The 24864-nt window shown below is 37.7% G+C and overlaps 1 protein-coding gene and 2 non-coding genes across 3 annotated transcripts in view; 2 read left to right on the forward strand and 1 right to left on the reverse strand.

Annotated features, from left to right (window-relative positions):
* The window catches only part of LOC106917190 (solute carrier family 23 member 2), a gene marked incomplete at its 5' end in the record, with an annotated part of 35191 nt that extends 17691 nt beyond the window's left edge, over positions 1-17500 (reverse strand). The window contains 5 exons of the mRNA XM_014985974.2: positions 7129-7285; positions 8821-8938; positions 12866-13047; positions 15122-15305; positions 17337-17500. Coding sequence (XP_014841460.2) covers positions 7129-7285; positions 8821-8938; positions 12866-13047; positions 15122-15305; positions 17337-17500 — 805 coding nt within the window. The remainder of the gene's footprint in view (positions 1-7128; positions 7286-8820; positions 8939-12865; positions 13048-15121; positions 15306-17336) is intronic.
* trnal-uag (transfer RNA leucine (anticodon UAG)) lies at positions 1308-1390 on the forward strand. Its single transcript has one exon. It is a non-coding gene; the product is annotated as a tRNA-Leu (tRNA).
* trnal-aag (transfer RNA leucine (anticodon AAG)) lies at positions 1726-1808 on the forward strand. The gene has a single exon. It is a non-coding gene; the product is annotated as a tRNA-Leu (tRNA).
* Positions 17501-24864: the final 7364 nt, after the last annotated feature.

Below are 24864 nucleotides of genomic sequence, written 5' to 3' on the forward strand. Positions count from 1 at the left end.
CTCGTCCCTGTACTGCTATAGCCGTATAAAGAAATGTGCCACTCCTCATCAAAAACAACCAATGAGAGCAAGGAGGAGTGTTGTTAGACACGTTTCCACAATTTTGGTTCTCGCTATGAGCAAATAGTCCATAGTCCTTCTTGAATCGTCAAGTGTCATTCGCCCTTCGATCATACTGCATGCAAAGGCATCTGACACACTGCTCATGGAAGTCAGGATGGCCGAGTGGTCTAAGGCGCTGCGTTAAGGTCACAGTCTCCCATGGAGGCATGAGTTTGAATCCCACTTCTGACAAAAAAACACTTTCTCACTTGCCTGGACTCCACTCTCAGTTGTCGTTTTAACTCGATTCCTGGACATTTTGTGTATGCAAGTAAGGTGTTGAAATGGAGGACCAATTGACTAACTCTGCTTTTGGTATTAACACATGTAAAGACTGAAATGATCCCAATCGTTAGAGAGAAAATGACACTTTGCAGAGCTCTCAATCAACCAAGCGGTTTTCAAGTGTAAGTGGATTCTCAGAGCAAGGACAACATTGACAGATCTGCATGATGTCAGGTGGCTGAGCGGTCTAAGGCGTTGCATTAAGGTTGCAGTCTCCCATGGAGGCGTGGGTTCAAATCCCAATTCTGCCACATTTCCTTACATTTAAGAAAGTGCATCATGTTAGTGCTGGAAAAAGGTGCAGTTTGAGGCAGAGCAATAGAGTCTATGGTCAGGTTTGACAATCATATTTGTGGGAGATGTTCAGTGGTTCTCCAGAACAAAATCATTCAATGCACACTATACTAACAATTTTTAAGGCGGCCATGGGTGCAATGCAAGTACACAACCAATAATTGGGCTGAAAAACTGCAAAATTTTGCTTCTCGCTATGAGCAAATAGTCCTTGAATTGTGAAGTGTTGTTCGCCCTTCGATCATACCACATGCAAAGGCATCTGACACACTGCTCATGGAAGTCAGGATGGCCGAGCGGTCTAAGGCGCTGTGTTAAGGTCGGAGTCTCCCCTGGAGGCGTGGGGTGAAATCCCACTTCGGACAAAAAACCTTTTCTCTCTTGCCTGGACTCCACTCTCAGAGTCATCATTTTAACTCGACTCCTGGACATTTTGTGTAAGCAAGTAAGGTGTTGAAATTGAGAACCAACTTACTGACTCTGCTTTTGGTATTAACACATGTAAAGACTGAAATGATCCCAATAGTTAGAGAGAAAAGCACACTTTGCAGAGCTCTCAATCAACACAGGTTTTCAAGCGTATGTGGAATCTCAGAGCAAAGACAACATTGACAGATCTGCATGACGTCAGGATGGCCGAGCGGTCTAAGGCGCTGTGTTTAGGTTGCAGTCTCCCATGGAGGTGTGGGTTCAAATCCCACTTCTGACACATTTCCATACTTATAAGAAAGTGCATCATGTTAGTGCTGGAAAAAGGTGCAGTTTGAGGCAGAGCAATAGAGTCTATTGTCAGGTTTGCCACTAACATTTGTGGGAGATGTTCAGTGGTTCTCCAGAATAAAATCATTCAATGCACACTATGCTTACAATTTTTAAGGCAGCCATGGGTGCAATGCAAGTACACAATCCAAAATTTGGCAGAAAAAGTGCTAAATTATGCTTCTCGCTATGAGCAAATAGTCCATAGTCCTTCTTGAATTGTCAAGTGTTGTTCGTCCTTCGAGCATACCGCATGCGAAGGCATCTGACACACTGCTCATGGAAGTCAGGATGGCCGAGCAGTCTAAGGTGCCGCATTAAGGTTGCAGTCTCCCATGGAGGCGTGGGTTCAAATCCCACTTCTGACACATTTAAGAAAGTGCATCATGTTAGTGCTGGAAAAAGGTGCAGTTTGAGGCAGAGCAGTAGAGTCTATGATCAGGTTTGCCACTAACATTTGTGGGAGATGTTCAGTGGTTCTCCAGAATAAAAATATTCAACGCCCACTATGCTAACAATTTATAAGGGGGCCATGGGTGCAATGCAATTACATAACCCATAATTTGGCAAAAAAACTGCATGATTTTGCCCGTCTCAGCAGTTTGGCATAGTCCTTATTGAATTGTCAAGGGTTCTTCAGCCTTTGAGCATACCACATGACATCAGAATGGCTGAGCAGTCTCCCCTGGAGTCATGGGTTTGAATGTCACTTCTTGCAGTATTGTTTGAGTAATAGTAATAGAAAGTGATTCTTTGTAATTTGGTATCATGTTTGTGCCTCTTAATTTATTCAAGTTTTGGAGGTTTCTCCATCTTTTCCCCAGTATTAGTATTTATGTAAATATTTTCACATTATAGATTTAGAATTTTTCACACGTTATATTTATAATTTCACTTTTTGTGGTGGCTATTGCATTAGGTTGTTTACTATTATTGGTGCACACATTTGGTAAGCACCTCATGTTTATTTGGATCGTTATCTATTTTGTTTTGCTGAGTTTAAAGGACTGGCTTTGGGAGAGGACTGATTGTAAGGCAAACCAGGAAGTCGAACAATCCATCAGGCTGCTGGAAGCAGGGGACTTGATGATTAAGAGTCTGCCTCTCCCTACTAATACCACAACTGCTACAATATTTTTGGTGTCAGGTTGTTTTAACAGTACTGTTAAAGTCAAAATGTTTTAGCTTAAATTAGTTATTTATGTTTATGCATCATTTGTCTTTGTCTCATCTCCCACCCATCATCCTTTGTGCATAAATTCCCCTGTGTGTTCATTGTGTGAAGTCAGATTTGATTTGTTAACCTGAGTGAGGTTTGCCTTATTTGATTATTTCTTTTAGGGCCATTTTGATATATTTTTTAGATTTGTTGGTGAAAGTCTTTTGTGAAGATTTTTTGGAAAAATAAATAGAAAATATTTTTTTCATATATGCCTTTGTCCTTGTGCCTTACTGGTTGGACTGTAACACAAGGCAAGAGAGTTTGTGGTCAAGTCTGCCAACAACATTTGTGAGGTACGTGCAGCAATTGTGTTAATGAGCTTACACTTAAGTCTAGCAGGGCCTTTTGATGTTTGCAGTGACACTCATCAATGAGAATCTTCAGGTTCTGGATCAGATGAGCTTAAATAAACCCAGATACCTCATTTTGTCTTCTAGACATTCATTGCTTACCCAAGCATAATGATAAAGGCTCAGATCAGTGGATTATTTTGCTGAACATGTAATTACATTCTGCCACTTTATTTTCTTTATTTCATTTAGGTAATACTGTAAAAAGATGTAATCCAATAGCCACACAAAAATTTTATATTTTTAAATACAAATCAAAAGTAATATTCACATCACAAGTTAATAATATGTAGTTCTGTTGTTTCACACAGAAAGCTGACCACCGCTGCACCATTTCTCTCTTGTTTATTACTGTCCGTATTTCAGAAAAACAAGTTAACAGTAGGGCTGGGCGATGTATCGAGTATACTCAATGTATCACGATATTTTTAATTTACACTAGTTAAAATGGCTATATCGCAACCATCGAGTATAAATTGTCATTCAAATAATAAACTTTCGCCGTCAAATTCACTGTGAGTATGGTTTATCCGACACCCTATGAATGTATCACTAGTCCCTTCCCCCTCCCATTATGAAAATTTTCTACCAATCACGCTGCTCGGAGAAAGCAAACAAGATGGTGACAATGAGAGTTTGAGGCAAGCGGGTGAATGAGACGGTAACTGAAGAGGAGTCAGATGAACTTGTCTAGTTCCGAAGAGAAACAGCGCTGGAACGATACTTTGGCAGTAGTTCAGATTTTATATGGAGGATGTCAAACAAAATGAGGTAATTTGCGAAACATGTAAAACTTTTGCCACAAAAGGCTGTACCATAAATTTATTTCACCAACTAATAAGACTATTGTCTAACATGCCGTTCTGTTAAAGTGAAACCTGGAGACGTAGGTATGATTCATTTAGTGCTATGCAATGGGAAAAATAACTCAAAACCATTCTTTTTTTCTCGCTCCCCATGTTGGCTTTACATGTAGACATGTTGCCATAGCAACTGAAGACAACACAACTTTATGCATCAGGATTCAGCACTAAAAACACTCAGAACATAACATTCAATTTGTTACAGTTTTGGGTTTTTAGGCTTGATGTGTATTTAGCTAATTTTATTAATGAGTGATTGCTGTGGTAGATTAGCTATCTATCAGTCAATAGCAGCGGTGGCTGATTAGCTAATTTAAACACCTGCTTTACTGATCTGTCAGTTTGTGTGTAGGTCGCCTTTTTATTTTTAAGCTGAACCAAAACACACCTTATTCCACAGCAAATCTATGTTAAGTTTGTCAAAGTCAAGCATAACTGATCTACCTCCCTTTCCCTCACTATTTTTTTCTTAGTTAAAACTTATTTCTCACCTTGTTATCTAGTCATAGTGTAGACAGTTCATAGCAAAACACTGCAACCCTTTTTATATGACCTTACATTTACGTCTAGCAGGGAAATGGGGGCAGGAATTTGTGAGTGTGACATCATGCTGCAAGGGGTCTATGGTTTAAAATAACATTGTGGAGCTCATTTAAGAATATTGTGATATATATCATGTATCGTGATATAGCAAAAAATATATCAGGATATTAGATTTTCCTCATATCCCTCAGCCCTAGCTAGCAGTCATGCTTCTGGCATTCTGCTGCAAAAATTACTGAATATATTCCTGCTGCTGCTTTTGATTAAACTCATAATTAAACTAATCTGTACTGAACAGCTCTGTAATAGCAGACAGCACGTCCATGGTCCACAGCTAAGCATAAATAACGAGCCAATCAATGAATACGGTAAGCTGTCAATCAAATTGTTTCCGTACCATACCCTGTTCGGTGCTGCTAGTACTACCCTGTAGTAGGTGCGACAATCTGAAAATAGCCAGGGTGAGCTGCACCGGAAAACGAATCTGGCATTGATCAATTTGGGCTGAATGCTTTAACTTCCAGCATAAAATAAGTCAAAACATGAACTGCAGCAGCACCAAACTTTGGCATGTGGATGGGTGGATAAACCATGAGCCTTATTTAATTCAAGAATGACGTCAGTATCACATTCAATTCCAATAGTGCATCAAATTATCGTTTTTTATTACTGTGTTCTACTTGATTGGGAGCTATATTCAATTTTGAAGTATGGGTTAGTGACCCAGACCTCCAACCTTTAAAGATGGAATTCCAACTTTGGTGGACAATCCAGTTGATCTGCAACTCCAAAATTCTGACAAATGCAACACTGACCTGAAAGTTGGGGTACCTTTTCACATGACCCCAGCAAACCTAAAGTTTGAGCTCTACTAAAAAGTTATACATTCTGTAAATGGGCATGTGTCTAAACCCTTGCTGAACTACTCAACACTCTGCTCAAGTTGCATTGTAAGTAATGCAACTTCTCCCATAGGTATTGTGAAAGTGGTTGTCTAATGCATATGCACACACTTACATGGTGAATACATGCATGTAAGTGGTGAAAAAAATATAAAGATTTGCAATTCAAAGGCGACTGTCAAAAGAAGTCCCAGTTTTCAGCTGACATGTCATTCTTTCTTAAAGTACTGAAGTTACACTTATGTAAAACATATTGCAGTGGTTTAAACTTGGACATGTTTGACTAATATATACAGGATTTGAAACAGGTGTTAAATCTCTTTAATCTGACTGTACTGAAATACAGGCCAGGCTCACTGAAGAATTTTAGAGTGAAAGTAATGTACAGCTCTTGAATTCTAGGGCTTTCAGTACAGCAATTTTTGAGGAACCATCTGAATCCTTGCTGCCGTTACATAATTTAACCCTTTTACGCCTGAATTTCAAATGTCTGCCTATATATTTCTTCCTTATTTTAATTGTAAGTAGTTTTTTAAATGTCCTGTGAGATGATATATTTACCCATTTATCCATAACAACTGGAACTTTCAATATCCAGAAAGTTATTTTCACAATTTACCGTCTATTAAACGAGTGCCCCCTGGATTAATTTCACTCTCTGCAGCTGCAGCTGTGAAATTACCATAATAACCCGATATTGGCTGGAAAGTGCAATGTCTCCCCTTTCAGAAACCGTTGGAATTTTTCAGATAGCGCCAACTGTGGCGGAATTACAGTACTGCAAATTTGGATGTGTCCAGAAAGCGTGACCACTTCTATGCAAGCAGAGACTTTGACAGTTTGAAGGTGTGCAGCATCCATGCATGTTGACACAAAAACAAATCATCATCAATATACTTATAAAAGCAATTGTTGCTCCGTATTTATCATGGAAGAGTTAGAAAGAGCTATTTCATGGCGAAGAAATAGTTGAGTCAAAAATCGAAGCTTTCAATTTACCGGTCGATCTACATTCTCATCCTCATATATGGTCACAAGCTTTGGGTCATGAACAAAAGAATGAGATTGCAGATACAAGTACCTGAAATGAGTTTCCTCCGCAGTGTGTCTGGGCTCCCACTTAGAGATAAGGGGAAAATAATGGATGGACTGATAGCCATTTACAATCAACCTGAAGTCCCCTATTCTACAATGAAAAGTTGCCAACAACCTTGAGAAAACCATGAGATTCATTCTTCCCAGGAATTAATGTGCTACCAAATGTTGCCGATCCTCTCAGTAGTGGACATCTCAGCATGTTCATTCCAATGTCTGACCTTGCATTGCTCAAAGCAATTGCTACAAAAAAAAAACAAAAAAAAAAACAAGAACTGCAAGAAGTTATCTATGGGTTGCAAGCCCAACCCAGCAACTCTGCCTCTAGCCTTGGCCCCTCTGCAAAATCAGACCTGATGACATGTTCTATTTGTTTTCTTATGTTAACAGTTGCATGTCCAAGAAGGAGTTGGTAACACACTCGTGTGCTCTGTTCAGTGTTGATTGAAATATAGAAAATATGCTTTGATCATGTGTCCAGAAAGCGTGATGCATTTATACCTGTTTTTGCATACACTACTTTCCTTATTTAAGTGTCTGTACATGAGGCCCTGATTGCTTCATAATGTTCTGATGCCTGAAATTACAGAACTACAATAGTCTGTGTTCCCTCTTAATCATAAACTAGTTGTGCATTTTGGCCAACATCGATAATTGCATTTTGTATTTGCATGTTTAAAGATTAAATTTTGGTATAAAGTAGGATTTCTTACCTGGATAAGGCATGTGGAACCATGGCGAGTTTTTCAGGGCATTCAGGTTGATGTCGGTTCTTGCTGAGAAGCCATACTGATTCGACTTTGAAGGCAGGACGTCAGAGACGGTCAGTAAAAAGCAGATCAGCCAGGCACCACACATTCCAAACAAAGCCTGGAATTTAAGATCAGAGTCAAGAGCATCTTGGTATTATTTAACTTAGGTTCTTTTGTGTGACTATATAAAGCTACTAAAGTAAAAAAGCAGAAAGGTTGATACATAAAGTAGAAATTCAAGTGGTCAACATTTCCCGTAGATTCACTAATTTATAATACAAGCTAATAAATAACTGTTTGCAATCATGTTGTCCAATAAGGAGGGGGAAAGAATCAGGTATATGTTTCCTTGAAAAAAATGCCTTTCATGAGCTTGAATGTTTTACACAGAGGAGTCCACAAATGGTTTTGATTCTGAGTTCAGTCTCATATGAAAAACATCTTTACAATTAAACCAAGTGTGCATGTACTCTTAAAAATGCTAAACAATTAGCGTGTAATTCTGTTGACATTTTGGATTAGGTTGGAGCTACAACAGCTTTTTATCATATACAAGTACATGCTTAATGATACAACATAACAAAAACAACCACAATAGAGCTGGAGGTTAAAAGGAAAACAAAGGACGCTCATCTCATGATACGTGACTAACTGCCACCTTTTCTTTTCTTTAAAGAGAATCCTGCAGAGCATAATGTCATGCATCATATCACTTAATGGAGAACATAACTCCACAATTTTATGAAAGTTGTTTACATTCTGAAAAACATGTGGTCTCATTTGATGTTATACCTGGCTTCATTTCCTCAACCATTAAGTGGAACATGTTGTGTATTCCCTTGACATAACTCAGACATGAGTCCAAATGAATAATTCTACAGACATGTTTAAGACTCACAGCTGGGGTTTTTGTCCTGCAGAATCTTGATAATTGCTGCAAGTCTTTGCCAACTCTAAAAGTTGGCTAAGACATGTGGCAACTAGATAAACTGAAAAGCAGATTGAATTCAAAACTATCAACACTGGAATGTAACTGACTGAAGACTTTTTTTTTCTGAAGACGTTTTTGTCTCTAAATCTTTTTAAATAAACTTCTATTTGTAAATTTGCTTTTTTAATTTCTATTCTATTTTTGATCAAACATGTATGTGTACACTCAGTATTATTAACTAAGATTCTTAAATCCTAATTTTGTTTGAATTTTTTATGGATTTTCTCTAATCCTTACACACTTCTCTTAGAATGCTCTGAGAGATTTAGAATATATTTTAACTTGACAATGCCAGGGCCTACTGCAACTACTAAGCAATCAGGACTGAATGCAGCTTACAGTTAACATTAAACTGATTTGTTCAGCATCACCTACAGCTCATACATGGGGTGTATTTATTTTAGCCTAAAGCAATGTTTGCCTTGTGGTGATTAGCAAAATTGCACAATAAATTCCAACTTGAGCACAGTTGTTAAAATGAATTTCATCCTCTCTTACCTTAAACCTGACATTTTTCCAACATATATATATATATATATATATATATATATATATATATATATATATATATATATATATATATATATATATATATATATATATATATATAAAACTTTACTGTGAGAAAAAACAAATACAGAAGATAATCTGAGGCGACTCACAGAAAAGAGCCTGAACAGTGGATATTGGAAAACCTTCCACTTCTTATCCTTGTATGCAACCATTGGAACATGAACTTTGCTGAGGTACTGGGAGAACAGGAGGATGAGACAGACTGTGCTGCAGAACAGAAGACAGGACAAAATGTTCATGTAGACACTGCTCATATATTAATACTCACAATCACATGTCAGAGTTCAAATTTTACTTCAATATGGTAAGCTGATCTTTATATATGAAATAGAAAATTAAGGTGACATCGTAGAGAAGTAATATACCCGGTCATGATGCAGCAGAACCCTCTAAATTCCCCTTCATAGACATGTCTCGCTAAAACCAGGAAGTTAGAGTACATCGCCCCAGTTCTAAAGTCCTTCCACTGGTTCCCTGTAGCTCAGAGAGTAAACTTTAAAATACATGAGTTTGTTTATAAATCACTGCATGACTTAGCATCACAACACATTAACACAGAGGTTCCCAAAATGTGGGGCGCGCCCCCTAAGGGGGGCGCCGTGTCATTGCAGGGGGGGCGCGGGAAGCCGTCTGGATGAAAAAAAACAAAACAAAACATGAACACTGTATGCGCTGGGTTTTTACCTTAGAACGGCTAACTCTCTGTTATTCCTATGTCAATTTGATACAGTAGAGTCTTCCACACTTCCCATATTCGTGTCCTCTGTCACTTTTATCAGCAGTTAAAACTGTTTAATCCGTTGTTAACATGTTGTAACCTGTTTTTCCAAGCCGCCTTTAAACGCAACATGAGCGCTACGACGCTCGCGCTGGGTTTACACCTGTGAAGGAGACCTGGTGCTGCTGTGCGGAGCTACGTAGGTTTGTGTTAGAATCACGGCAGCAAACCAGCAAAACGCAAAGAACTTTTCGTAGTTTTTCCCTCCAAACTAACCGACTGAGAAATCTGCTGTTGGATGCAGGTAATGTTAGCTAAAAGATGACTAGCTAATATCAATACAGAACCTTAAGCTTAACAAGTACCTTGTAGGCTACTGATGTTGGTGTCTATTTTCAGCTACGTACATTCATTTTGCCCCCAAAAAAGTCAATCCCCCCCATCACAGGCGTCATTTCAACCAGACAGCCATTTGTAATCCATAGGGGGGGCGCAGAAAATGTTTGGAAACCACTGGGGGGTGCAGAAGAAAAAGTTTGGGAAGCACTGCATTAACAACTGGATGTTGTTGTATCCACTCATTTCTGGAGGCCTTACATCCACAGAACCAGAACCAAACATGGAGAAGTAGCACACTGTATGATGTTTTTTTTTATATTATTATTATTTTATGTTTTTATGATGTAAAACACTTTGAACTGCCTTGTTGCTGAAATGTGCTATACAAATAAACTTTTGACTGATTGATGTCAGGACTAAGGGTTCAAAAATCTCTCCTTTGTTTTCTCTACACAGTACAGCTTGTGACATTAGCTTTAGTCCCAGTTAAGCTCCAAGGATGAGCTGCATGGAAGGCCGCACTTGATAAGAGCAAGCAGTTAGGCACCCCAGTATGGTTGCCATAAGAGATTCAAGGATTTCTCGAACAAGTATGAGAGAATCAAATCAACACTCCAGGTATGATTTTGTTGCGGGAATAACATCATAATATGATGTAAAGCTCAAAAAGGATAAGTTTACATAATTAAGAACAACCTAAGTAAGTTACTTGTTCTCACACATTAAAATTATTTATGCAATACTCCAAGAAACACATTTAAGTGATTCCCAAACATGTGAAAATGCTTTGCAGGAAGGTCTGTTTGTCATTCTGATTGTTTTACTGCAGTTTCTTGAGTCTATTGAGGTTAAAACTGTAACTTTTATAAACAAAAAATATCAATGAAGCTGTGATGAAACTGAATAGATAACTCTCCAATCCTCCAGGACTGGGAACAACTGGGAAGCCACTCATCTAAGATGCATGCATTTGTTGGCCTCAATGCAAAGATAAAGTGTAGTTTTATTTATACACATTGGTGTTTTTTTGCATATTTTGTTGTCCATATCCATGTGAATCTATAGGCTAGAGAAACAAATAGCACTTTGTTACACAATAGTGTGTTGATGTGCAGAGAAAATGCAAACCGAGTGTCCTCTTTTGTGGACTTTTATTTTTTGTCTTTTTAAATTATCCATGTTCAAAGATAAGACAAGGTGATGTTTTTAATGTTTCTCACTAACCCTAAGCTAAAAAAATAATTAAATGCATATTAAAGGAAGTTAAGAGTCTTTAATATTTCATTTTTATGTCACTTAACAGTTTTGCTCCAATTCATCTGTCTGAACTGTTCATTTAAAAAGCATCTCATGTGCAAACTGTTGACAGAGTTTTTTCTGTTGTTGTTCCTACACAGTGAAATGCTTTAAGCAATGTGCTTCAAAAACACACCTTTTTCACTCTGTAAAACAATTTTACTCTGTGCATTTTTTTCTTGTTTGTTTTAACTTTTACAACTATTGTGAATTTGTGCACCTTTTATTCTGTGATCTGTTTTTCTGTGTTTGATTTTAATATACAGCCCTTTGGTCAGCCCTGTGGTTTTTATGTATTGTTTTTTATGCTGTGGTATGGCACCCTACGAGTTTTCATTTAGCCAACAACGCAATATCTTTGATCTTTTTAAAATGAAAAACATTTAAGAGTTTAGGATCTTGCCTATGCTGAAGAAAAAAAAGACAAAAGCAAATAAAAAGCAATGTGCTGCAGAGCGGATCTATTTCTCCAGGGGCGCTGTGTTAATGAGGGGTTTTATATCAGCATAATTCTCCTGGTATTGTCCTTTGTGTCTGTTGTCAATAAAACAACAGATGCTTATTTATTAGGATTAGTATTTATTTCTTTTTGTGACAAATATTATAAAATATGCACCACTCAGACAATGTAAGCAATCCATTACCTTTGTTGGAGAAATTCAATATTGCTGTGCATCAGCAGTATCTAATTGTTCATGTATGAGACTGGACAGGAAATTTGATCTCTAACTAGACTTTCATCTGGATTCACATTTCATGCCATAAAACTGATGACTGCAGATACACATATCAAATGTATTCCACTCTATCAGAAATTAAATGTAATATATTAGGTGGCTGGTTTGTACATGTGCAGATAAAGTCTTGGTGGACATTCACTGAAACATGACCCAGAACAGCTTAGCTTTTTAATCCACAGAAAGAGCTTATTTTGATGCGCCATCATCTAACAAAGGCAAAATTATGAACATATTTGCATAACAAGCAAAAGCCAACCATATCAAATACTGACTGTATCTTAAATCACGTCCTAATCCTCAAACTGTGTGTTTTTTTTTTTGGGACCCAAACTTAATTATTTGCAGGCCACAGAAAAGGCAAACTGAGGATGAATCTTGGTAGAAATAGGTAATGATAGCGAAAACAACAGCACAGACTCATCAAGTGCCTGAAAACACATCTGTGTTGTGCTTCAGTTAGGGGTGGATGATATGGAATTCAGGTTTTGTCAGGATATTTTGTGGTATTACTTTGATAACAACAAACATGACCCTAAGAAATATGTATTACTTTAATGACAGTAGCTGTATTTCCATTAACTATAAAATTGTGCAAACTGATACTTGCTTAATGGAAACACAACAATTTTGAAAAACCTCAAATTTTTCGATAAAGTTTTGCATGAGGTGATTTTTCAGCCATATCAAAATAGATTATTTAGCAAAACTGCAATGGAAACACCTTTTGTCGCATCAAACGAGTCGGATGTTACTACTGGCAAAAACGACAAATAAGATGACACAAAGAGGTAGGAGGATGATGGTTTGTTTTTGTTTCTTTCAGATCATGTGAGCTGGCTCCCCCAGAGCTCTCAGCATCACACACTTCATACATAGCTGTGTTTTTTCCACATAAGCAGAATTTGCACACATTTGTAATGGAAACGGCGCTAATTGAGCACATCTGGTGTGACATTGGGGCACATGAGAAACTTAAAATCTCTACAGTAAGAAGGCAACGCTCTGAAAAGTGTTGATTGAGTGCATCAATGAAACACTCACAGAGCAGCAATTCCCCAGTGACTGCCACATTTCTTCCCAGCCTCAATGAACAGTGACAGGCCGATGAGGGTGATCGTAGGAGCGATAGCCAAAGGGCCGATGTATTTAAGCACGAGGCCGATCAGTCCAGACAAGCCCAGGACAATCTGAACTAGAGAGGCAACCAGGATGGCCCCCTGAATCTGTAGGAAAAAACCAAAGAGGAAAACTTTTGAACTCACATTCCAGAGAAAGAGATTGTAACTCACAGTTAAACACCACTTACAAACATCATTTGCATATAATGTGTTCCACTTTTATCCTTTAGAACACACTCATAAATATATTTCATACAGTTGAAATTGGCTTGAATACATAAAAAAAGGCAGACCTTTTATCACACTGTCTAAAGTTAAATCAGACCAAACTTCTCTTGTTTTAGGTCACTTTGAAATTTATGTTTGCTAAATGCCACAAAAAGGAGAGACATGATATGTCAAAGATTGGTGGGTTTTTCACTCTTAAAATCAGAAGTTTACATTCAGAATGCACAGTTTCCACCCTGTATTCTATAAATCTGTTGGGCTACCAGACTAAGCATTGCCTGTTTATTTTGCATAGTTTTTTTTTTTTTTTTTAATACACCTGTAACAGCAATAGTGAAGACATATAAAAATAATGTTTTCAAAACCTGTTTAAATTGGGTTTATTTATTTATTCATGTATAGTCTCTCTAGGATGCCCTCTATGGCGACTGGAAAATAATATGAAACCAAATGGTGTTCAATTCCAAGTTCAAAACCCAAACAAAAACACTCGGTAAGATTTTGTGTTTTGGCACTGCAGAGCATAAAGGGATCTAGCAAATGTAAAATTCATAGACTAAACACCAAATAAAGGAGAAACACTGCGATGACAATTTCTGAATGGAATTAGAAATATCAAATAATAACTCCGATGGAAAATAACATAAAACTGAAACACAAATACTCACAGACCGTGACCAATCCCTCAACATTTCCTAATGAATGAATGAAGCTCAGTGTCTCGGTTTACTGTTTTAATAATAAAAACTAAATTTTTTTTTTTTTTTTTTTTGCATTTTGTGCTTTCAAATACTGTAGCAGCTCACTAAATGTGGTTGTACACCCGTGTGTTTAGAAGGTTTCATAAGATACACATAGAAGTGGAAATAGACAATTGTTTTACTGTGTGTTTTATTAAGCTTATAATCTGAGAGAACAATTTTCTATGTTCCAGTTGTTTTTACGACACAGTAAAAACTGAAGTCAGTCCTATTACATCCAGTATATTAACATGAAAGTCCTAAAAAAATAGCTTTGCTCTTTCAGTTATGTTGGGCAACATAACTGAAAACATAATGAAGTTAGCAGTCGGTTTGAATTTGGGAAAGATAAATTATTTTGAGCAATTTTTGTGAAATGCACGTAACAAAATATTGCGTAGCAAATATTTTGATCTATGGTATTGAAAATAACTCTTGAATAAAACGCATTTATGCACAAAATCCTAATTACATATGTGCTGTTTAAATATTTCAATATGTGCAGCTACAGTAGTTTGAGACCCCATCACATAGATTCTTTTTTCTTTTTTTGTTTTTTATAATTTCCAGCTGAGTAAATAAAGACATCAAGAGCTGAAAAGTATGCAAGTCAAGCTCTCAGCTAAGTCAATAGGGAAAAGAACTTCAAATGTGAACAAAGTATCTTAACTTGGCAGGTTCCTTAATAAATTCACTGCAACAGACAGATTTATGATTATAACCCTGCATCTTTAAGTATCTTAAACATCACTGCCTCCACTGTCATTAAACACCATACAGTTATAAATCCTGCCAAGCACATTTTTACTTGATGTGTATTATGCAGAAAAATCTGGGAATTACAGCCTCGTGCACAGAGAAGCAGAACTGTGTCAAAAAGTGCGCAAAGATGAATTCACAGGTAAAAACCTTTTCTTTGGGAACTCTGTGACTGACAGTATAAAGTACATTGACAGGGAGGAAAAAATCATTGAAAAATAGTCTTGCATAACAGCTCTTACCAAGCTGTAATTTTCAGAAACTTGTTTAAAAGCGGAGTTCATCCAAAATGATGTAGACTCCTGACCAACACTAAGAAAGATTACAAATTATGGAGCTCAATGTGAATTTTCTTAGGGTATTTTGGCTCATGAAATTTGCAATCTGTGCACAGTGTCGCTAATCCATCTTACTGGGAATGATTGCCTTCTTGCAGCGAATATTTTACTAACCTCACGTATTCGTGGCATCCAGATTTCATCTGAGTTTTCCAGTGGCAGTGGACCGGTGCCATTCAACAGCTGCATGGACAGGGTCGCAGGTGCATTTGGGTCTGGACACTGCCATTTCGGCAGGGCAAGAATGGCCAAAGTAGGGGTGATGAAACTGAAAGTCCCTCCCTGAAGGATTGGTAACCTGTAAATCAGTAAAGTCGAGAGTTTACAAGTCAGCAGAGCAGGGCGACCTTAATGGGTGGAACGGGAGCCAAGCAAAGTTAGAGATGGAAGAAGGCTACTTGTTAAGCTTAAGGTGCTGTATTGGCATTAGCTAGCTAGTCAGCTTTTAGCTAACATTACCTGCATCCAGCAGCTTTACTCAACTCAGTCGGTTAGTTTGGGGGAAAAGCTGTGAAACGTTTTTTGCGTTTTGCTGGTTTGCTGCCATGATTCTAACACAAACCTGCGTAGCTCCGCACAGCAGCAGCAGGTCTCCTTCACAGGTGTAAACCCAACGCTCATGTTGCGTTTAAAGGCGGCTCGGAAAAACAGGTTACCACATGTTAACAACGGATTAATCAGTTTTAACTGCTGATAAAAGTGAGAGAGGACACAGACATGGGAAGTGTGGAAACCTCTACTCAGTAGAAGTTTCCACACTCAGTAGAGGTTTCTGTGTCCTCCCCCCTGCAATGGCACGGCGCACCCCCACCCATCCCTAGGGGGCGCACCCCACAGTTTGGGAACCTCTGCCTTACTGTATATTGTGAGATAGGAATAATAGAAAGTTGGTCATTATGAGGTAAAAATAAAAGAAATAGCTTCCAGTCTAGGGCTGACTCTGGACGGTTAATGCCGCCGACACATAAAATTGAGCAAATTGGAATTATAAAACTAAATTTGCTTAATGGAAATGCGCCAATTAAAAAAAAAAAAAAAACAGCAACATGTTTCTTTGTAGGCACTGGCCTCCTTGGACAATGTGCAGTTGGCCCACCAGAGGTCTCAAGCATCGCACAGTGCATCCCAAGTTGTGTTTGTCCACTGCAATTTTGCAAAACGCTTCATAAATACGCAGCTCCTCCCAAGGGGCTTGCCGCTTCATTGAAGAGTTATTCACGTGTGATTTTCCTATTAAATGGAAACACAACAATTTCGGCATTATGTTTTTTTTTTTTTTTTTATGTTTGTCTGGTTTTTTTTTTTGTTTTTTTTTTTTATTTACATTAGCGGAATATCAAAAAAGTTTTGTAAACATTTGCAATGGAAATGCAGCTACTCTTAAAACTTTTTCTGTAAAAGCTTTCAAAAAAGTGCATCATTTTCTTCCCATTTCATAATCTATTACATGAAATCCCAGTAAAACACATTAACCTTTGTGGTTGAATCATGGCAAAACGTGAATAAGTTCAAGATGTGCAAATGCTTTTGCAAGGCACTGGAGATTCACATATTTCAGATGTTAGAGAGCTATTTGAACATATATGCAAAGAAATTAAAGATTAACTATCACTCACTGTCAACTTGTTTGCTTGGATCACTTGTGACCTTTTAAGTATTTGCCAACAAATGTAGGTGGAGAACTTGAACAAAAGCTTTAGTTATTTCCACATGCTGACTGATGCACAGATGTGTATGTGCACTTTCTAACACTGTGACCCCACATCGAGGCAGAATGGCAAATATGTAGTAACTATGAAGTTCAATAAACTCTAGTCACAGAAACTATTGGCAATTAAATAGAAAGCTTCAAACACGGCCACGTAAAGTCAGGTACAGTAAAGGGAGTGCAGGGATTAGACTTGGAAGAGAAAGTCTTCCTTTTTGCATTTGTGTGGCAATCTGACTCACACCAAATCAACGCAAAGCAAACATGGAGGTGGACAGAGATTTACTTTCAGGTAATCCCCCCCCAAAAAAAACTAAAATGTAAATGTGTCCTCTATCGTTGCAGGAAACACTCAGGGCAAGAGTTAAAAGTTCAAATATACCTGAGCACAGAGGAGGCATTGTTAGGTAAGATATTTCTTCACTTTACACATGCTTCAATCAAAAAAAGGGGGGAAAGAGCAAACAGGAACCCACCCACACATACAGCACAGTGATAAATATCCTTTTACACTGAGGTAAGTACCTTCCTAAGAAGTTTACATACATTTGAAAGTGCGAGTTTATGGATCTGAGCCTTGTGTAAGCCAGGTGGCTTACTGGTTCACTGGGGCTTTGTTACCTGGTTCCAACGGTCGTCTGCAGCAGTGTGCACAATCCTGACACAAAGAATATGGTGGAGATGAGCTGGCTTTTGGCCACGTTGTTGTCTGCGATGCAGAGAGGTTCAGCAAGGATCAATGGGACGGCGATGATTCCGCCGAAGGCAAGGACATAGTGCTGTGGATGGTGAATGATAAGATGGACAGAGGAGATTTTGAGGGATTAGCACTGATCACAAGACCTCAAACTTCAGCTACAGAACAAGTGCTACTGGTTGCTACAGTACTATGTGATATGGTCAAGTTCAGGTACAGCTGTTTTTCACAGATGTGGGAGTATCCTCAGAAAGGAATTTCACTCTAACAGTTTTCCTTTTACTGTAAGTTAAAAAAAATGTCTGGCAACAACTGGCAACAGGTTAAGAGAAATGTTCAATTTATCCATCATCTATGCTCTCTTATATGTACCAGTGCATCAGGGGGCAGCATAGAGGACGGACAATCTTGCATGCAGGCAAATCTAGAGTAACCAGATAACAGAAGAAAAATGTGAGTGGAGGACTGTATACACTCAAACCAGAAATTCCTCTACATCTTCCACTTTTTCAGCTCACACTTCAGGCTTAACCTTTGTGTGTGTTGAGGGGAGTTAGGACGTCTCTGCTGGTGAAGATCACCACTCTTTAAAAAGAATTTGTGTAAAAGGAAATACAAACCAAAGACAGATGGTAATAAACTGGAGCAGATTAATGAAGGCACTTTTTAAACTCCCACAAACAAAGCCAGCATATTTTAGATGGCTGTTTGGAGGATTACTTCAGATTGATTGCAGATCATGATATATTTACGTCTGGGATTAATGTCTAAGATTGGCACAAATTTGATTTCACATTTGTAAAACATGATCATGACACACTGGAAATGTCGTGTTGTGATAATGAAAGCTCAAAGTCTCTTTCACACTGTTTTGACTATGTACTGCACATATAATTAAAGAAATACCAAGAGGAACAACGTACTGAGCGCTGCATGCTAGCAACACAAGAATGTACTGATTGGACAAACCAATGTGCTTATAATTATTTCAACAAGAGGAGGAATACGTCCCTGTTTCTCTCCATCCATTCATCTTCTTCCGCTTATCCACACTCAAAAAAATGAACTTAGGGGGTTATTAGATTAATAAAAGAATATCATGTACTTTTAACACAATAATTTCATGTTTTAAACAAAAACGTGATAAAATCATGTTGAACAAACAAGAAATTCATCAACTTAACGTTTATGAAATTGAATCATGTTGAGATAACACGATTCATTATAGTCAGACTGATCTTGTGCTGGAGGCGACGAGCGAGATCACGGCAGATCCCGCGAGATCATGGGAAATCACACGAGGCCCTGCGAGATGATTGTTTTTCGTGCCAGGAAAACGCCAGCTGCAGTTTAGAGAATACTAAATTTTCCTGGCAGGATTGTGCACATATCAGTGTTGCTATGTACACTGAAAGAAATAACTCTTTGGATTAACATTAAAAAAAATCATGGAAAGATTTTCCACCTGATTACTTTGCTTTATTTCAGCACTATGTAATTCTGTTACTCCAATTTAAAGAAAATGTGTTGGCTCAACTTAATTTTTGTGGTTGATTCAACTTATTTACTTTAGTTGGACCCAATGTAATTTAATAGAACCAGACCAACTAATTTGCAATGTTTTGGACCAAATAATTGACTTTACTTGATTAAGATGAATGCAAATTTAGTTGAAACCAACTTATTTAACAGTGATACCTTCACACTATGTAATTGATGTACTCATGTCAGTGGCTAACATGTGTTAACATCACATGAAGTGATGGTTAGCTGGTAATTAATCAGCGTTTTTCTAACATTTGCACCATTTCCTGCTTGCTCCATGCTTGTGTCAAAGCACAACTGAATTGAAGTGGTTATTGCATTTATAAAAAATAACATGTTTAACAGAATTATTTTATGTTTCAAAGGCAAATATGACAAAATCACGTCAAATAAACATAAAATTCAACAACCTAGCGTTAATAAAATGTATTCAAGTTGAGACAACGTGATTCAATTTAGTCAGACTAATCTCCCGCCGAAGAGGGTCTAGCGAGACCCGGAGATCACGCGAGACACTGGCGAGATTACGGAAGATCACGCGAGATGCTAGCGAAATTATGAAAGATCACGCGAGATGCTAGCGAAATTACGGAAGATCACGCGAGATGCTAGCGAGATCACGCGAGATCTTGTGTCTGGGAAAACTTCAAACTGTTCTTTCAAGAGAAGCGGGAAGATTCCTGATTTGGATCTGCTTAATTTGAAAAAGGTAAGATTCAGTCTATTTTCATCCGTCTAAATCAAAATAAAAATCGAAATAAAAAGATGCAAATTAAAATCATCAGACTTTTAAAAAAAAACATTTTTTTCTATGTTCGGTCACGTTTCTATGTAATTGATGTACTCAAATCATGCTAACATCACATGAAGCAGTGTAAGGGTCACAAAGCTGCTGTCAAGACAAAAAACGGACCCCATAAATGTCACAGTTTTGCTCCTCCTCAGGTTGTTAAAACTCCCTGGAAAAAAGTTGGACTGATGTAAATTCAGCATCTGGTGCCATACAAACTCTGAAGTCTGAGGTTTAGTGGATTTTAAACACTGGGGCCAAACATAAGTCTATTTAAATGTTTTTTTATTATTATTATTATTTAATTTCAGTACTGTTATTATGTAGGTAAATGCAGAGTGGACATTGGATGCACACAAACTTTTGTGGCTTTCTATCGTAATACAGATTCTTAATTTATTAATAATAAAAAGTATTAAATTTGAGTCAGAGGAACCTGCTTAAACCTTTGCTGTTAGAGCTTTAAATGTGCTTGCAATGTCCACATAAATGTCCACCTTCTAACTATGGATTTCTAGTATTTTTTTCTGGCTGAAACACTCAGAGGATTGTCCATTATTCCTATTAGTCCATGAACAGACTTGAGCTTTCCTTTTTTTTAAATGCATATATTCCTCTGCTCTAAAGATGTATTTTGTTATTGTACTTGTTTTTCCATAAATAATTGTAGTTCAAAAACAATTTTTAAGTTTATCGGTTTAATTTTGAAATGTTGAGGTTTTTGTTTTGATTTTTATGTTTTATATTTTTATTGCTTTCTACCATGTTCAAGTCACCACTGTTCTGCACATACATGCTTGCATGTGCCCAGTGGTTATATTCAGTTTCAGAACAGCTGAAACACTGGGTGCCTTTAAATCTCAACTTAAAACCCACCTGTTTAGAGTTGCTTATAGCTAAATTAGGCTTAGTGCAGTTTTAATGTCTTCAATGTTTTTAATGTTTTTGGCTTTACTTTTTATCTGTTTCACTGTTTATTAAATGTTGCATGACTCTGTGTTTCTGTTTTTAATTATGTAAAGCACTTTGAAATGCCTTTCTGCTGAAATGTGCTGTACAAATAAAATTTGATTGATTGATTCATGATCCATTCAAGAGACTTGTACTAAAAGTTTGAATGTTCAGATACAACTCTGCTCACGGTGAATTACATATTTTAATGTTTGAAAATCTGATCTCTTTCAGAACATCACCTGTCTGTTATCCACCTACCTAAGCACTGGTGAAGGGGGTCATCAGCCATCAAGTTTTAGATTGCAGTGGCTAATGGTAAGTTTTGCCAGATCTCAAAATGACTGAATCTAGTGTTAGAGCGATCATAAGGGTTCAGCTGAACTTGTATTTGGCAAGTCAGTTTTATTTGTCTTTATTTGCGTGGGGATGTGGAACTGTAAGGAGTGTTGTCTCTCTCTGTCTAGTAGATATGAGCTGCTATCAGCCCTATGCTAGCTACAGATTAGTACAGAGCAAGGGGGAAGAAGGATGAGCAGCAACATGAGATTGTGATTGACAGCACTAAAACTCTCCTGCCACTGACTGGTTGTTTCTAGCACTGGGAGAAGGCAGAGGAAATAGATTTTTCACAGTATATCCCCCTATACTGTACCCTTGTTTCAGACATAAATATTTCTTAGGTGACAGCTTCAGTTAGAAGTTTAAATAAAATGTTAAACTTAATTTTAGTCATGGCATAATGAAAGGAGAATAACAATTTTAAAGATCTTTCAAATAGGCTGCAAGCCACTGATCACTTTCGTTGTGACTTCATTTGAATTTAAGTTTTCAAGTGTGTGACCCTATAGTATACTGCTGGATTTTGGCGGTTGTTCTCATTGTTTTCTGATCTGCATATTTAGGAAAACACGGCTGAAGTCAGACGAGAGTGGATCCTAAAAGGATGTGTGCATACCTGGATGAAGATCCAGAGAAGCTGGAGAAAGAGTACATGGTATGTTAATTTATCTTTGTGTCCACAAAAGAGGTGATTACAGTTGGAGTTAATTGGACTTCCTGTGAATTACCAATAAATTTAAAGTAAGAGAAGATCATTAAAACTCTTCATTTTTTTCACTTGGGTACATTCAATTTTAATTTGACTTTTGAGATGCTTTTAGATTTCTCCCACAGAAAAGGATAATCATTAGTAAGATTGATATAATTACAGTTATTGTTAAGTGGGTTTAAAATGAGGATTTTTAGGTGAGTTAAACTCCACAAAAAGATCTTTGGCCTGTTTTATTTAGCCTTTTTTTCTAACAGCATTGTTTCATACGCAGACAAAAATATTAAGTAACGTTACCTAAGATGTTAGTAGTACTGATCTATTTGGAAATAACTACCACACATAGTCATGACATTTCCTCCATCCAGGAAATAAGACAGGTTCTTCATGTATAAGATGTTTTTTTTGTGTACAGTGTCAGGGCTTTGTACTTGCACATAAATTGGACTGGTTTAAAATGACAGTCTGTGTGGTGGATCCTCAGACTGTCATTTCAATTGAGGAGAACAGGCCATGGAATATGGGGCCTATTTGGGATTCATCCCTTCTCTTCATGTTTTTCCATATGAGACAATATACCGTATTTTCCGCACCACAAGGTGCACCGGATTATAAGACGATTTTTGTGAAAATGTAGAAAATATGGTACCTTTTCTAAATGGAAAATCTTACCACTGGACTCACAATTAACACAGACAGGTCTTTGATGGACCTTAGCTGTTGTTGAGTCAGCCAAATAAGTGTAAAGTTATTTTTTTATTTAATGAGATGTGAAATCTCTCCCCCGCAATACCCCACCCATGTTCCCATCATCAAGGTGCACAAATGGCCGAGACCGTCTGTGGAATCTGTTATTCGACCGGAGAGTGCAGAGCCTGGCGATGCCATTGAGGATGTTGGGATTGTCCTGGACGGGGTGGAAGTGATGAACAACTTGAGCAATCTATCTTTACATGTTTTTCCAAAGACTGCAGTCGAAAACTAAATTTTAACTGTTACAGTTCGCAAAGTTGAGCGAATTTACTGACACTTTTTATGTTGTTAAGAATTTGATCTATGCTAAACACAGCCCAGTTTTTTTCTGGAAAAACAAAACTAACCTTTTGTTGTTTATTTCAACTTTCAACTCAGCTGTTTTTTGTGCTGTGTAAAAAGAAAATGGATAACAATTTTGAAAATACAGTTCATGTTGTACTTTTTCTCATTGTTGAGTGTTCTTTCTTCTTTCAGTGTGGTCTTAAAACACTTCATTTAATAGCACTTAAGAAAATGTCTTTGAATTAACATAATTCAATCATGGAAAGATTTTCCACATGATTATATAGCTTTCTTTCAGCATGAAGCATGTTTGTTCAGCTAACTTAATTTTCATGAGTTGGATCAACTTAATTAAGTAGTGTGAAGTTATCAGTGTAAAATTAGTTAGGCTGGCTCTATTAAATTACATTGGGTCCAACTAAAGTAAATAAGTTGAATCAACCACAAAAATTAAGTTGAACCAACACATTTGCTTTAAATTGGAATAACCTTAATAAATTAAGTTGAACCAACACATTTCCTTTAAATTGGAATAACCTTAATAAATTAAGTTGAACCAACACATTTCCTTTAAATTGGAATAACCTTAATAAATTAAGTTGAACCAACACATTTCCTTTAAATTGGAATAACCTTAATAAATTAAGTTGAACCAACACATTTCCTTTAAATCGGAGTAACAAAATTACATAGTGCTGAAATAAAGCAAAGTAATCAGGTGGAAAATCTTTCCATGATTTTTTTATGTTAATCCAAAGAGTTATTTTTTTCAGTGCAGGGTTGGGTTGTAGACATAATTTCTAGCCGCAGCCAAGCTGTTTAGGGGATCTGTTTCGATGGCTTTCAGATTGTGTCTCTGCTTTTAGCAGATGATGTGATCCGACTGGCTTCATCAGGCTGTGATCTACGGCTTTCGCTGTAGTGGTTCACAGTCGAGTGTGATTAGGATCGGTGCCAAGGCCATCGTCTTGAAAGGAAGACATCATGTCACAAGTGGAGGAGTTTAAATATCTTGGGATATTGTTCAAGAAAGAGGGAAGATGATAGGCAGATTGACGCAGCATCTCCAGTGAAGCAGGTGCTGTACCAGTCTGTAATGGTGAAGAGAGAGCTGAGTCAAAAGGCGAATCTCTCGTTTTACCAGTAGATCTATGTTCCTAGTACCTCTTCTATGGTCATGAGCTTTGGGTCATGATTGAAAGAACAAGGTCACGAATACAAGTGGCCAAAATGGGTTTTCTCCATAGGGTATCTGGTCTCTCCCATAGAAATAGGGTGGGAAGCTCAGTCATCTGGGAGGGACTCAGAGTAGAGCCACTGCTCCTTCACGTCGAGAGGAGCCAGTTGAGGTGGCTCGGGCATCTGGTCAGGATGGCTCCTGAACGCCTCCCTGCTGAGGTGTTCGGGGCACGTCCCACCAGGAGGGGGCACAAGAGAATAACCACGACACGCTGGAGGGATTATGTTTCTCGGCTGGCCTGGGAACGCCTTGGGATTCCCCCGGAGGAACTGGAACAAGTGGTTCACTATAGGAGCTACTTCTCAGTGGATCGCTGGTTTAGCAGAGCAAAGTTGTAATGACTTCCTGAAGCTGGAGTTTCAGAAAGAGCAGGAGTTTGATATATATAGAATTTTTATAAGAGCATGGTTACTTCAGTAAGGTAAGGTAAAAGGTAAAAGGTAGGGTAAAATGCCACTATGCATTTGGAAAATACATACTGCCCTTTTCATTTCAATAAGTTTCAACAGTAGAAGAATATCAAAAGAATCTATGCAAATTTGCAAAGAAAATGCAGTTTGCTGGTGAGATATTTACTTGTACTACAACACTGAAAACAAGTAATTTTACTTCCTGTTGTGTTTCCATTGTCAAATAAAATCCTAATAAAATGCAACGAAGCTTATAGTAACAAGACTAATAGCTAAAAAGCTCAATAGGTGGGAATACTTTTACAAGGCGACGCAGCGCTTTATCCAGAGCCTTCTAACGGTAATGCAGAGAAAGTGCGAGGCAGAGCTCATCCGATTAGATTCAGGGAGAAAACAACCTGTTGACCTCACTGATGATGAGGTGACT

This window comes from Poecilia mexicana, unplaced genomic scaffold, assembly GCF_051168715.1.
Source record: "Poecilia mexicana isolate PSO_F unplaced genomic scaffold, ASM5116871v1 scaffold_6, whole genome shotgun sequence".
In the NCBI taxonomy this organism is placed as follows: domain Eukaryota; kingdom Metazoa; phylum Chordata; class Actinopteri; order Cyprinodontiformes; family Poeciliidae; genus Poecilia; species Poecilia mexicana.